Consider the following 16,185-nt stretch of genomic DNA (forward strand, 5'->3'; position numbering starts at 1 on the left):
ACTATTAGTGTTACCTGTTTAACGTTTAGTCATCCTTTGAGTCCTGCGACATATTTCCTTAACAATCATCAGCCATCAAGTCTGATAGTCTCAAAAGAATTATCAGCCCTCTAAACTGCCTTCAAGGGCGGTGATATTTAGCACTGAAAATTACAAATAAAGTTTTTGAGGTTGAATAGCAACAACTGGCCAGTGACACTGATGATTTGTTTGTCAAAACAAATTGTTATAAACTACGCAAATGAAGTCCACACACTCCTTTGAGTGAAAATAAAGTGAATCTACACAATGCTTACATGTTGGATGGGATATTTAATATGCGGGAAACTCAAAGGTTGAAGAACTAGGCATTTAGACAGTGGTAAGTGGTAATCTTACCTCTTTATACTCCATTACTCTTTCTCACGAGAGACATGCTAATGCAAACAAGTCAACCAGAATTTGTGTTTAGCAAGATAAAGCTTAGAGGATAGTTTAAAATCCATTTATTATTCTAAATCCATTTTTTCCATTAACATGTTATACATTAGTGTTTACTAACCATGATTCATGTAACAGTTTAGTTTGTTAACTTTTAAATTATTTAACAACCATAAGTTATTAATACACTTTTAAAGTATTACACAAATATCTTAAAACAGGCTTGGGTTCATTTTTGTAATTTTTAAATAGAAAACATTTTAGGCATCTCTTGAAAAAGAAATAAAGCAGGCATTTAAAGCTAGAAAACAAGTAATTCCAAATTTAGTTTTTACAAAAGTTTTCAGCTTTATTGACAAATTATGGCAAACATATTTGACAAAGTGTGGTTTCCTATTTAGAGAAGCTTACACATGGAACTTTATGTGTGTGTTTTTTTCTTTTTTAACAAATACAGGTTAAAACACTAAACAAATTCCGTTAGCTACATACATACAGTAGCTACTTGTTTTCAACCCCATTAAAACAGCATTTAAAATTAAATTTACAAATTTAATATCGAACAGCTTCAACTAACTAACAGATATTAAAAGACAGGTTAAAACATCTTATCTACAACTTTATTATAGCTAGTTCAAATATTGTGTTACAGTTTTTTAGCAACCCTAAACAAAGTTTTTGCTAGTTGTTGAGACTCAAAATCTGTTAACAGATTCATGCTCTTTCTTTAAAAAAAAAAAGAGAGAGAAAAAAATGATTACACACAACAATGAAAACAACCAAGAGAATATCATCCTACTGAATGGTTTATAGACAATGCTTGTCAATGTTTCTTTTAGTCTGTTTCATAAAATAATACTAGTGTCAGTGTCACACCAACAGTATCAGGGATATACAACAAATATATGGGAGCAACCATGAGCAGTTATCCCTAGAATAGGAACAAAAAAAAGGACTATTACTTGTCATGTTGCTGTTTATGTGGAGACCACAGGCTATGAATTGTCTTTGAGGTGAGGTCACAGGCGAGGAGAACCCTCAGTATCTACTATAGGGGTGCTCCCTGTATCCCCCTCGGGCTGACCTTGGTGGTGGTGCCTTCAGGCTGGAGCGGGTCATGACCCATTCTTCTGGTGCTATGAACAAGAGAAAGACAGTAGCATTCACTTGGCTTTACAGTTATCAAAAACAGTTGTTTAAGATGCAATAGCCGAAAAGAGAATAAAGGATTTTAACACTGAGGGCTCTAGACTTACTACATTTTCCATATGGTGAGATCATACAAAAAATATATATTTTGAAATACAGCCACTTGGAATTAAACTTGCAGGGCATTTTTCAAAGCAGAGAAAGTTAAAGTCCATTTATTATGTGTTAAATAGAAAGAGGAGCATCCAGGTAAACCACTCCTCCCTAATCCTTTGCACAGACTCCTAAAGTAAACTGGATATAGGAAACCAGTGGTTCTTAGCCCTTGATTAACATAGAAACTCTACAGGGTGAGACCTAGAGTTTGGTATTTTTTCAGTGCTTGCCTAGATGACTCAGCGTCCAGTGTTGAGGTTCATTGTGCTAAACTATCCAAGTCAGTGAGACAGAAGAGGATATGGAGTAAATTTTCAGTAGCAAAATCAGTAAAGAAAAATCTATCAGTTTTTCGAAAAACAAGTTGGAAAATAAAGAGGTATTAGTACACTAGGAAACTTCCTCATTTACCTGTTAATCTGACTTCCAGTAACCTCAATGCTCTGGGACCTGGCCAACAGACAAGAAACAAGCAGCCAACCTTTTGAGTGTTGTGGAAAATAGCTTTCTTAAAGTCTATGTATGCAGAAGGGAAATGTAGTGCTCCTTCAAAGGGCCAAGTTGTTTATGGTGACTTAAGTGGTTGCAGAAACTAGGTTATCTGGGTCTTTCAATCAGAAAGAATTCAATTCTTCATTAGAAAGCAGATTTTATGCATTGGGCTATGGAGGGAGGAAGTATGGATATAAGAAAAGGGATTACTAGAAATAGACAAACTGACATTGATAGCTGATATACAAGGTGGTGGTAATGGAAATAACTGTAAAATCACTGCAGATTGAGGCCACTGATGTAGGGCATATGCCCCTGGATAGCTCAAGTGCCTCTAAGAATGTTTTTAGCAAAAACAATAAGAAAAATTTAAATTGTACTTACTATACTATAAGGAAAGGAATAATGATCTATAATATAGAAAAATGAACAAAAGTTGGATCAATATAGGGGAAAATAGCATTAAAGGGTGAACATTAGGTTTCTGAGGATATCTTTCAACAGGATACTTTTATTACAAGTGATATCTGATGAAAAATGAAAAATTACATCTCTTTCACTATTTAAGGTACATGCTTATGATTATTTCAATATATGGTAGGACACAAAATAGAAGTGAGATCCTAAATAAATATGAGACGTGTTACGTTCAGTCAGAATACAGATCTACTTAGATCAGGGGTTGGCAAACTAAGGCCTTTGAGCCAAATTTGGCCAGCCCCCTGTTTTCGTAAATGAAATTTTACTTGAATACAGGTACGCTTACTTATTAACATATTGTATGTGGCTGCCTTCACTCTACAAAGGAAGACTTGAGTAATTGTAACAGAGACCATACTGCCTGCAAAGCCTGAAGTATTTACACTCTGGGCTTTTACAAGAAAGGTTTACAGGACCCGCTCTAGATCATGTTGCCTTTTTTGGTGGGAGATTGTAGATGTTGGTCTTTTTCATGTGATCTCTTGAAGACAGCAATTTACCCCTAAGCTGCTAGACTTTCTCAACAGAGACATTTTGGAGAAGAATTTTATGTATGTACTTGACTGGAAATAAAGAAAAGTTTCTTTGATGTACTGGAAGGGAAAATGGATCTTGTCTGAAAGCTAGAAAGTGCCTTGTCAGCCTTATATAATATGAATTTTACACTTTGTCTATGAATAATCAAGAATATGTCAGTGCCTTCATCCTCTTGGAGGTAAAATCTACCCCGTATTATTACTAATTTTTAGCAAAGAGAATGCACCACTTTTTGCTTCATTTGTTCTAGAGTGTTAAAGATCCCTGGGTTGCAATCTATGAGCTTTAGGAGCTGCAATGATATAGGTTTCAAGTTTTCCCAGGGGATGGAAGTCCTGGATTGTTTCTTAAATCTGAATGTTCCTGCAAAACAGTGAAACAACAGTAGGCAGAGTGACAGCCATACCTGCCACATCTATCCCCAGATTTGTTGGAACTTTTAAACTGGCATAATCTTGGGGAATTGCCACCGAGCAAATAAATGTGTCTAATGAAAACTCACTAACTTGGTTTTATTTGACTTTATCTAAAACTCCAGGGTAGCAAATTGATGGACTAAAACCTTACTTTTTTTTTTTTTTTTTTTTTGCTGTACGTGGGCCTCTCACTGTTGTGGCCTCTCCCGTTGCGGAGCACAGACTCCGGACGCGCAGGCCCAGCGGCCATGGCTAACAGGCCCAGCTGCTCCGCGGCATGTGGTATCTTCCCGGATGGGGGCACGAACCGTGTCCCCTCATCGGCAGGTGGACTCTCAACCATTGCGCCACCAGGGAAGCCCAAAACCTTACATTTTTAAACTGTTGACCAACATTAAAATGGAGAGTGACACTGTTCACTGCTGTATCCCCAGCACCTGGAAAAATATGCAGTGCATAGCGGATCACATAATCCACTAAATGTGCGAAGTAGGAGGTATAAAGAGCTTCCAATGACAATCTTAAAAACACTAACAGTTGGGACTTCCCTAGTGGGGCAGTGGTTGAGAGTCGGCCTACCTATGCAAGGTACGCGGGTTCGTGCCTCGGTCCGGGAGGATCCCATGTGCCGCGGAGCGGCTGGGCCCGTGAGCCCTGGCCACTGAGCCTGCGCGTCCGGAGCCTGTGCTTCGCAACGGGAGAGGCCACAGCAGGGAGAGGCTCGCATACCGCAAAAACAAAACAAAACAAAACCACTAACAGTTGAGCTGAAGAAATTCAACATTAATTTTAAAAGTTCTATAAATAGGAAATCTTATATATTTGTTATAAAGTCAGACTTATTACTCACGAGGTTTAGTTAGCTAAGTATCAAAAGTATTTCACTATTAGATTCAATGAAACAATCATAGCGGAGTCCTATTACAAAAAGTGTTAAAACTTTTTTCATTGCACAAAAATATGCTCTTTCATAACTCTCTATTGGTATGTGAATTAATACTATGCTCTTTCCTCCTTGCTGAAGGCTAGGAAAATGGGAAATACTATTAGCCCAGCATAATAGTGATACTGAGCGGGGTCCTGTGGGGCTCCTGTGCACAAAAGCCTTTTGTGTCCCCCATTTGTTTGACTACAAGAAATAGGCTTCATTCAGCCTCCATGGCCTTCACTGAATTCCAAAGGGCAGATTCAAGCAGTTGTTAATTAGGGAAGGGAGAGGATGCAGAGACAAGGGTGAAATAGTCAAGAGAAACAATAGTGCAGCTTTGGGGCAAGGTTCCCCATCAAGGGATACACACAGCAATATCTTTGAGCTGTTTTGCAGATACTGAAACTCCCACGACTTGGAAGAAGTTGATAGTTAAAGATGGTATGCTGCCCACAAGCACATAGACCCCAGACAAGTTGGAACCTGAAGGTTGATGATATTGACTCCTACTTACCTCACCACCAACCAATCAGAAGTGTGTCCACAAGCTGATCACTCCTCTTGGAACCATTACTATAAAACTTCTCATTACCCTCTCCAAATTGGTACACACAGTTTTGAGGGCATTAGCCAGTTGTTGCCCCCTTTGCCTGGCAAAGTGATAAAGCTATTCTTTTCTACTTCACCCAAAACTTTGTCTCTGAGATTTAATTTGGTGTCGGGGTACAGAGGCTGGATTCAGCTTCAGTAGTAACCAAAAAGGCAGCTAAAATGAATTTCTAACCAGGCAAAGTAAGTTTTAGATTTTCTAAGATTCCTTACCATTAGCAGAGGAAATCAAGGATTAATTTCACTTAATTCAGATCTTGGGCCCATTGTTTACATGTTCTCAATAATAATTGAGATCAGGGAAATACTATTTCTATTTGTGCCAAATTTCCTTGGTCTATATTTTTCCTAATATCATAATGTTTATATTTAGACACACATTTAGTCACCACATTACAATACAAGCCAGCTTCTCTCAGTGAAGTTATGGTCTTTGTGTCTGGACTGGAGAGCACTGACTCGAATGTTTTTCCTTTGTCATGAATCATATAGTGTGCCATTGAGCTTGTGTGGTCAGCCAATATCCTCACTGCTCACTGGAAGCTCTTGGATTACTTCAGAGATAGAAGTGATTCTTAGAAATCCAGAGGGATTCTAACTTGAGTCCATCATGGAACCTTGCACATAGGAATAGACAAATCATTATAAAGACTTGATTATGGGAATTCTCTAAAATGTGAAGTTATAAAGGCCCAGGAATAGACTTAGAATTTATCTGTCTTCTTGGGCTTCGACTATTCAGCAAAGTGTATTTAAATGTTTTGGGACTTCATACAAATTCTGGAGTCCTGGCCAAGTGTTTCTATTCCCATGAAGGACGTCATTAAAGAAATCATTACAAACAATAAGGTTTAGAGATATTTCTTTTTACTTTCAGAAAATTGTGAAGTAAGATTCTCTCAGTATCAGGATGATTGTCATCTGAGAGACACTAGGTAGTCTATGCATGTAAACAGAGCAAATAAATACATGATTCCTTAGAGAAGGTGCAAAATAACTGTCTGTCAAATTGGAAATTACTGGATGGTTTACAGAATTGTGGATCTGGAAAAAGCAAATGAAGATATGAAAAATAGAATTCAACTGACTTGATTGAATTTCCAATTCTGGGTTTCCCAACCCAGATTTTAATGTGCCATATGGTATATGAATAGGAGGGAAAGGGGTCAAATAAAACATTCATTAGATAACATTTTCTTGTTTTTTCTTCACTAAAGATCTCCTTTATACCAGTCCTTGTATTAAACCCTACATATGAAGATAGTTTAAGGAGCCTTAAGGAGATCACAGGACAACACTAACATGAAATGTCATAGATTATAGCACAATTGTAACTGATATTTGAAGAAAATGCTGAGGAAAGCGTAGAGAAGGGAGCTACTAACTTCCATCATTCAATTGAACTTGGATAGAACTCTAACACTGAATCATTTCAAAGAAGTAATTTTCTAAGCAAATATATGGCATAACTAAGAATTCAGGTACTGTTTAACCTATTTAAGAGAACTCACATTCTTTAGAAACTTTCCTGTATTAATTATTTTGTATCATCTGGTCTGGTTTTTTAAACTGGATTCTAAGATCTATGAAAGGAAAGACTTTCTACAGTGACAAAGAAGTAGTAAGGACACCATAAATACTTGTAAGCTACATATAAATAAATGATGTTATTAACTAAAAAGGAATTTAAAAATCAATTATGCAAAATAAGTAAAACAGGACTCATTCAAAAACACATTGTTAGAATTAGGTTATAGTGTTTTATATATTTGAAATATATCAATATTTCTTTTAAAAAATTATCCCATCTCTGTTTTTTTAAACTCAGACTGATTTTTTTACCCAGTTGATTCAAGTTTTACGGAATGCATAGTGTATAATCTCCATTACATGCTAATAAGCATCATTGAGGAACATTTTATTTTGATAAAGGGGTGTAAATTACCCAGGTAACTCTTCTTGTGCATTAAATGTTACTCTAGTGACTTAAAAAGCTATTGCATTTCAAATATTCTGTTCTCAGCAGAATCAGGACTATTAAGTGGCATTTATATCTCAATGTTCTCTCATTCCTGCCATGGGACTAAATACTTTGGGGAGCATTCAGAGTGGGAAAGAAAAATCTTGATGATTTTTAAACTTGCAAAATGGTGTTCTCTGAGTGCTCCAGAGATACTATAAACATTGAGGTTGTTGGGTGCGAAAAAATGAAGCACAGGAGCAAGGCACCAATTTATGAAAAGTCAGCATTATTTATCTGGAAAGTAAACTTTTAATGCTTATCTATCTCTCTGGAAGTAGGTTTAACATGCCACCTTCAAAATAAACTAACTTTAGAGAATAGTTCAGAAAGGATATGGGGTGTCATAAAGATTACCGAGGACATAGCTCTTATGCTCACACTTTGCTAGACCTAGATAGCTAGTTATTTATATTTCTGAGATCTGAAAAAGAATCTCAAAAAAAATTTTTTTAATCACACTACAACAAAAAAGGACAGCTCTTGCTATTTATTTTTGGTATACTGTAAACCAATTTGCAAAAAACACAACTAATGTAAGGAATCTAAATTAATCTCTACTATTACAGGCCACTAGTGTCTTTGGTTTTAATCATTTAAGAGCATTACAACAGGTTGATTAACGTTCACACTGGCTCTGATCCACTCAGTTTTTTGGGCTCAGGTTTCTCATTTCTTAGAGAAATATCTTTCTATTTAAAAGTATATTTCAAATATTTAAGTACATGTTGCTTTATGGCTATTTATTCCCAAAGGGAATATGTTAGGTTAGATGTTTTGTAGTTGCTGTTGTAACTCACTAAAATAACAATGTCCATTTTCTTTAATTTTAAAATACCTATCCTACTAAAAAAATGAAGATACTACCATTACACCTTCTAGGTGTCAAGCATACTGCTAGGCATTTTATGTGTATTATTAGCTAATAAAATTTTCTTCCAAGATGGGTGCTAATGTTGTCTTCTTTTTAAAGATGAGAAAACTATAGCTCAGAAAGTTTAGTTGTTGGGAAAGCCCAGAATTTTTATTTGTAATTGTCTCACCATCTTTTCACTATCCTTTTAATCTGAAAGAAGCTGCTGATTTCTACTCGTTTTCCTTTTCTTTTCTTGACTAGAAAATAAGACAATTTATTTTACTCCCTTCTGATTATATAATAATTGGTGATTCCAGGACTTTTCTGGTGGGGCAGTGGATAAGAATCTACTTACCAATGCAGGGGACGTGGGTTCAATCCCTGGTCCTGGAAGATCCCACGTGCCACAGAGATACTAAGCCTATGCACCACAACTACTGAGCCTGTGCGCCTAGAGCCTGTGCTCCAGAAGAGAAGCCACCGTAAGGAGAAGCCCAAGCACCGCAACGAAGACCCAACACAGCCAAAAATAAATAAAATTAAATCTTAAAAGTAATAATAATAATAATTGGTGATTCCAACAACAAACAATTGATTAGCTAAATCAGGAGATTGTAGCTTTAATTTTGTTAGCAAAAATGTAGGCTGCTTGAAGTGAATTTGCTAAGGTGCAAATCTAAGTGTTTAAAGTGGAAGGCAGGGTTAACTGATCTGCTCTGAGCATCTTTAGATATTAATGGAATATTAGAACCTAATGGTTCAACAATTTCATCCACACAATTTGTATTGTCACTATATGTAATTGCAGAGTTTATTGTTTTAAGATGCAAAGGGTAAAACAGAATAGTACTGAAGGAGAAATATGAATGATCAACATTTCTTTTCAGAGATGAACATAATGAGTTATGTTCTAAGAAGAGTGAAATTTCAGTTCTCTATCATTTATACTTTCTGGAAATTCAGGCAGCATCTGGGAAGCAATTACAGCTATTATCACTGTCATGAATTTTTAATTAGACATTCCCTGTTAGAAACAAGTAACACTTGAGATAACCCATTTAGAGAATAATAAAGGACTGTACTCCATTCCCAACTCTGGAGTTTTAAGACACACATGACAGGTACTCAGTAATTACTTATTGAATAAATTAATTAAATTTAAATATTTTACATCTTCATTTTGTACACAAAAAGAAGTCATAGACCTCCCTCAGATGGATCCCTTCAGTTTGAATGGAAGTCCCAGGAGTCCTATAGCCAGGAATGCTTTTGAGTTCTAGTTCTGCCTCTTTCTTGTTGAAAGGCCTCTTTGGCAAGTCAGCAAGTCTCTTCATCTACATGCTGTTGGCACATTTTAATTGTCAGAAACCATTCTGAGCTTCTGACATGCATATCTAAATGCCTGTGGGATATCTCCTTAAGTTTCTCAAACTCAACTTTTTCAAAATTAAACATCTTTTTCTCCATGCTACTTAATACTCTAAGTTTCCTAGTTCAGTGAATAATGCTATTACCTACAACTTACCTAGTTATACATCGAAAACCCTTGGCATCTTCTCAATTTTGCTCAGTAGATCTAAGCAATAATCAAGCTTTTTCTTTTCTTCCTTAATATGTGTTTCACTCACTCATTTCTTCCTATCTCCACTAATCCTATTCCCTGGCAAGCCATTATCCTCTTTGCCTAGAGAACTCAGCTACCTTGTTATCTTTTGTGTTTTTCTATGATTTTAAGCATATATACATATATATGTATGTATATATGTATATATGCCATAATGTATATATGTTCTATTGTACATATACATATATATATTCCCTACTCTGTGTGTATGTATACATTCCCTACTCTTCTCCACCTTCTTGCGAGAGGAACTTGTCCAAATGCAATTGATTAGGCCTGTTCACTTGCTCTTGTAGCATACTCAAGATCAGTCCAAATTTTTTAACAAGGAATTCCACACAAGGCCTAACATGGTCTGAACCTTGACTTCATTTTAGACATTAGAGTTGATGAGTGGTGATCATCTAAAGTACAAGTATTCTACGTTGTTTATTGAAAAAGTTCTTGTGTTTCAAAATACAAGTAATATTGCTGATAAATTTAAGACATTAAAATCTTTTTCTCAAAAGGAAGGTCATCTTATTTTTGCATGGAAATGGACCAATTAGGAGAAGGAACCAGTAAAACAAACCAGTTTAAGGTTTCAAGTACCAAAGACCCAAACTTTAGATACCTGTTAAATTTTGGCAAATTAATGATTTTACACTGTTTAACATACTGAGAAAAACTTACATTTTCCCTAACAATGAGTAAGTGCTTATGGATTAGATTTTTTGATCACTCACTATTTTGATTCATTTTAAGAATGATGATGTTTTCTGGTAGTGCTCCCGCAAGCCAGAGATGGGTTGGGTCATTGGGACTTTTGAAGTGCTTCTCTTGGTTACTGGGGAACTTGTCCTAAATACCAAAATTTTCCTCAGAGTGGTGAGATCCATTTTAGTCCTTGAAGATGTTCTTAAGTGAAGTCCCTAAGTGGCTTTTGAAAGTATGTATTTCCAACCAGCTATATGGACCATGAAACAAATAAAATCTATCTCCAAAGTCCAAACTTAACATAAATAACAAATATGAATGTTTAAAATGTGGTACATATTGAAAAGAGAAATGAGTAAATTCAGAAAGACAGTTGATAAATATATGAATAATCTATAATGAGGAACATTGTAGAAACTTTGAGAAAAAATTATGAAATACATTTGTGGCCCAATAGTTCATGCTTGATATTTCTCTATTAACTTAAATTCAGCACAATGGAATGTGTGTCTGTGGTCATGGCTGGTTTTTATAATATGAGAATTAAATCCTCTTCCAGTTTCTTTTTTCAGTCTAGATATGGAAATCCTGGGGCATTTTTCTTAACTTAACTGCATTTTTATACATACCCTTGTTTAGTACTCACAAACTTACTTCATGTATATACCTAATTTCCAAATAACAGTGTGGTTTTGCAATTTTATCTTCTGTGACTAAGATTAAGTTATTTGAACTACTGCTATTCTGTAAGCTCCAGGAGGGTTAAAAAAAATGCCCAACAAACTTAAGGCTGTGCCAAGAAAGCATTCCAAGTAATTTAACATGCAATGAGTGTTTTTTACAAGCTTATATGTTACCAGGTGAGGCTACCACGATTTGAAATAAGACTCACACTGTAACTTAAATATGCTGTGATTAATATAACACTCCTCTCTTTGGTGGTGGTGCTATTTTTTTTTTAATTTATTTTTTAATTTTTTTATTTTATATTGGAATATAGTTGATTTACAATATTGTGTTAGTTTCAGGTGTACGGCAAAGAGATTCAGTTAAATGTATACATATATCTATTATTTTTCAAATTCTTTTCCCATTTAGGTTGCTACATAATATTGAGCAGAGTTCTCTTTGCTATACAGTAGGTCCTTATTGGTCATCTATTTAAAATATAGCAATGTGTACATATTAATCCCAAACTCCCTAATTATCCCTCCCCGTCACCCATCCCTCTGGTAACCATAAGTTCACTCTCTAAGGCTATGAGTCTGTTTCTCTTTTGTAAAAAAATCATTTTTATCATTTTTTTAGAGTCTGCATATAAGTGATATCATACAATATTTCTCTTTCTCTGCTGGACTTACTTCACTCAATGTGACAATCTCTAGGTCCATCCATGTTGCTGCAAATGGCATTATGTCATTGTTTTTAATGGCTGAGTAATATTCCATTGAATGTATGTACCACATCTTCTTTATCCATTTCTCTGTTGATGGATATTTAAGTTGCTTCTATGTCTTGGCTATTGTAAAGAGTGCTGCAGTGAACATTGGGGTGCATATATCTTTTCAGACCATGTTTTCCTCTGGATACATGTCGAGGAGTGGGATTGCAGGGTCATATGGTAGTTGTATTTTTAGTCTCTTAAGGAACCTACATACTGTTTTCCATAGTGGCCACACCAATTTACATTCCCACCAACAGTGTAGGAGGGTCCCCTTTGCTCCACACCCTCTCCAGCATTTGTTGTTTGTGGATCTTTTGATGATAGCCATTCTGCTGGGGTGAGGTGATATCTCATTGCAGTTTTGATTTGCATTTCTCTAATAATTAGTGATACTGAACATCTTTTCATTTGCCTCTAGGCCCTCGGTATGTCTTCTTTGGAGAAATGTCTGTTTAGGTCTTCTGCCAGTTTTTGATTGAGGTGTTTGTATTTATGATATTAAGCTGCATGAGCTGTTTGTAAATTTTGGAGACAAATCCCTTGTCGGTCACATCATTTGCAAATATTTTCTTCCATTCTGTGGGTTGTCTTTTCGTTTTGTTTATGGTTTCCTTTGCTGTGCAAAAGCTTTTGAGTTTACTTAGGTCCCATTTGTTTATTTTTGTTTTTATTTCCATTACTCTGGGAGACAGATCAAAAAAGATATTGCTGCGATTTATGTCAGAGAGTCTTTTTCCAATGCTTTCCTCTAAGAGTTTTACAGTATCTGGTCTCACATTTAGGTCTTTAATCCATTTTGAGTTTATTTTTGTGTATGGTGTTAAAGAATGTTCTAATTTCATTTTTTACATATAGCTGTCCAGTTCTCCCAGCACCATTTATTGAGGAGATGTCTTTCTTCAATTGTATAGTCTTGCTTCCTTTATTGTAGATTAATTTACCATAGGGCATGGGTTTATTTCTGGGCTTTCTGTCCTTTTCCATTTTTGTGCCAGTACCATACTGTTTTGATGACTATAGCTTTGTAGTGTAGTCTGAAGTCAGAGAACCAGATTCATGCAGCTCCATTTTTCTTTCTCAAGATTGCTTTGGCTATTCAGGGTCTTTTGTGTCTCCATACAAATTTTAAGATTTTTTGTTCTGGTTCTGTGAAAAAATGTCATCGGTAATTTGATACGGATTGCACTGAATCTGTAGACTGCCTTGGATCAAATAGTCATTTTGACAATACTGATTCTTCCAATCCAAAAACATGGTGTATCTTTCCATCTGTTTGTGCCATTTTCGATTTCTTTCATCAGTGTCTTATAGTGTTTGGAGTACAGGTCTTTCATCTCCTTAGGCAAGTTTATTCCTAGGTATTTTATTCTTTTTGTTGTGATTCTTTTGTTTCCTATTGAAACAAACAATAGAATTGTTTCTTGAATTTATCTTTCTGATCTTTTATTGATTTTGTACAGAAATGCAACAGATTTTTGCATGCTAATTTTGTATCCTGCAACATTACCAAATTCATTGATGAGCTCTAGTACTTTACTGGTAGCATCTTTAGGATTTTCTATGCATTGGATCATGTCATCTGCAAACAGTGACAGTTTTACTTCTTTTCCAATTTGGATTCCCTTTATTTCCTTTTCTTCTCTGATTGCCAGGGCTAGGACTTCCAAAACTATGTTGAATAAAAGTGGTGAGAGTGGACATCCTTGTCTTGCTCCCGATCTTGGAGGAAATGCTTTCAGCTTTTCACTGTTGAGTATGATGTTCACTGTTGAGTATGTTATTCCATTTGCATGGAATATCTTTTTCCATCCCCTCACTTTCAGTCTGTATGTGTCCCTAGGCCTGAAATTGGGTCTCTTGTAGACAGCATATACACATGTCTTATTTTTGTATCCATTCAGCCAGTCTCTGTCTTTTGGTTGAAGAATTTAATCCATTTATATTTAAGGTAATTATCAATATGTATGTTCCTATTGCCATTTTAATTGTTTTGGGTTTGTTTATGTAGGTCTTTTTTCTTTCCTTCCTCTCCTCTCTTATGGTTTGATGACCATCTTTATTGTTGTGTTTCGGTTACTTTTTATTTGTATGTGTGTATCTATTGTAGTTTGGGGGTTTGCTGTTCCCATGAGGTTTTGACATAGCAGTCTATATAAGTACAAAGCTGTAGGTTTGTCATATGTGACCTTTATTACATTGAGGTAAGTCCCCTCTATGTCCACTTTCTGGAGAGTTTTTATCATACATGAGTGTTGAATTTTGTCAAAAGCTTTTTCTGCATCTATTAAGATGATCAAATGGTTTTTATTCTTTGATTTTTTGATATGATGTATCACACTGATTTCTGGTTATTGTAAAATTCTTGCATCACTGAGATAAATCCCATTTGATCATGGTGTATAACCCTTTTAATGTATTGTTGGATTCAGGTTGTTAGTATTTTGTTGAGGATTTTTGTGTGTATGTTCATCAGTGGTGTTGGCATGTAATTTTCTTTTTTTGTGGTACCTTTGTCTGGCTTTGGTATCAGGGTAAATGTGGCTCATAGAATGAGTTTGGGAGTTTTCTTTCCTCTGCAATTTTTTGGAACAGTTTCAGAAGGATGGGTGTTAACTCTTCTCTAAACGTTTGATAAAATTTTCCTGTGAAGTCATCTAGTCCTAGACTTTTGTTTGTTGGGAGTTTTAAAATCACAGTTTCAATTTCAGTGCTTGTGAATTGTCTGTTCATATATTCTCTTTCTTCCTGGTTCAGTCTTGGGAGATTGTACCTTTCTAAGAATCTGTCCATTTCTTCCAGGTTGTCTGTTTTATTAGCATACAGTTGCTCATAGTATTCTCTTATAATCCTTTGTATTTCTGTGGTGTCCATAGTAACTTCTCTTTTTTCATTTCTAATTTTATTGATTTGAGGCTTCTCCCTTTTTTTCTTGATGAGTCTAGCTATAAGTTTATCAATTTTCTTTATCTTTTCAAAGAACCAGCTTATAGTTTCACTGATCTTTGTTACTGTTTTCTTCACCTCAATTTATTTCTGCTCTGATCTTTATGATTTCTTTCCTTCTACTAACTTTAGTTTTTATTTGTTCTTTCTCTAGTTGCTCTAGGTGTAATTTTAGGTTGTTTATTTGAGATTTTTCTTCTTTCCTGAGGTAAGATTTTATTGCTATAGACTTCCCTCTTAGAACTCCTTTTGCTGCATCCCATAGGCTTTGGATCATTGTACTTTCATCTTCATTTGTTGCCAGGTATTTTTTGATTTCCTCTTTGATTTCTTCAGTGATACATTGTTGTTTAGTAGCATATTGTTTAACCTCCACGTGCTTGTGATTTTTACATTTTTTTCTTGTAGTTTATTTTTAATCTTATAGCATTGTGGTCAGAAAAGTTTCTTGATATGATTTCAGTTTTCTTAAATTTACCAAGGCTTGCTTTGTGACCCAGCATGTGGTCAATCCTGGAGAATGTTCCATGTGCATGTGAGATGAATGTGTATTCTGCTGCTTTTGGATGGAATGCTCTATAAATTAAGTCCATCTGGTCTAATGTGTCATTTAAGGTCTGTACTTCCTTACTGATTTTCTGTCTGGATAATCTGTCCATTGTTGTAATTTGGGTGTTAAAGTCCCCCACTATTACTCTGTTACTGTCAATTTCTCCTTTTATGGCTGTTAGTATTTGCATTATATATTGAGATGTTCTTATGTTGGGTGCATAGATATTTACAATTGTTATATCTTCTTCTTGCACTGATCCTTGATCATTATGTAGTGTCCTTCTTTGTCTCTTATAACAGTCTTTATTTTAAAGCCTATTTTGTCTGATATGAGAATTGCTACTCCTGCTTTCTTTTGATTTTCATTAGCATGGAATATCTTTTTCCATCCCCTCACTTTCAGTCTGTATGTGTCCCTAGGCCTGAAATTGGGTCTCTTGTAGACAGCATATACACATGTCTTATTTTTGTATCCATTCAGCCAGTCTCTGTCTTTTGGTTGAAGAATTTAATCCATTTATATTTAAGGTAATTATCAATATGTATGTTCCTATTGCCATTTTAATTGTTTTGGGTTTGTTTATGTAGGTCTTTTTTCTTTCCTTCCTCTCCTCTCTTATGGTTTGATGACCATCTTTATTGTTGTGTTTCGGTTACTTTTTATTTGTATGTGTGTATCTATTGTAGTTTGGGGGTTTGCTGTTCCCATGAGGTTTTGACATAGCAGTCTATATATGTACAAAGTTTTTTAAAGTTGCTGGTTTCTTTCCCACCTAGAGAATTTCCTTTAGCATTTGTTGCAATGCTGGTCTGGTGGTGCTGAATTCTCTTAGCTTTTGCTTATCTGTGGAGCTTTTGATTTT

The 16,185-nt window shown here is 35.4% G+C and overlaps 1 protein-coding gene across 2 annotated transcripts in view; it reads right to left on the minus strand.

Annotated features, from left to right (window-relative positions):
* Window positions 1-470: 470 nt before the first annotated feature.
* Window positions 471-16,185, minus strand: part of KHDRBS2 (KH RNA binding domain containing, signal transduction associated 2) — a 721,722-nt gene continuing 706,007 nt past the window's right edge. Inside the window, exon 9 of one of the 2 annotated variants that reach the window (XM_032650315.1) lies at window positions 471-1,556. In XM_032650315.1, coding sequence (XP_032506206.1) covers window positions 1,459-1,556 — 98 coding nt within the window. In that variant the 3' untranslated portion in view covers window positions 471-1,458. The remainder of the gene's footprint in view (window positions 1,557-16,185) is intronic. The other variant, XM_032650316.1, reaches the window with a different exon arrangement.

Source organism: Phocoena sinus, chromosome 11 (assembly GCF_008692025.1).
Source record: "Phocoena sinus isolate mPhoSin1 chromosome 11, mPhoSin1.pri, whole genome shotgun sequence".
In the NCBI taxonomy this organism is placed as follows: Eukaryota; Metazoa; Chordata; class Mammalia; order Artiodactyla; family Phocoenidae; genus Phocoena; species Phocoena sinus.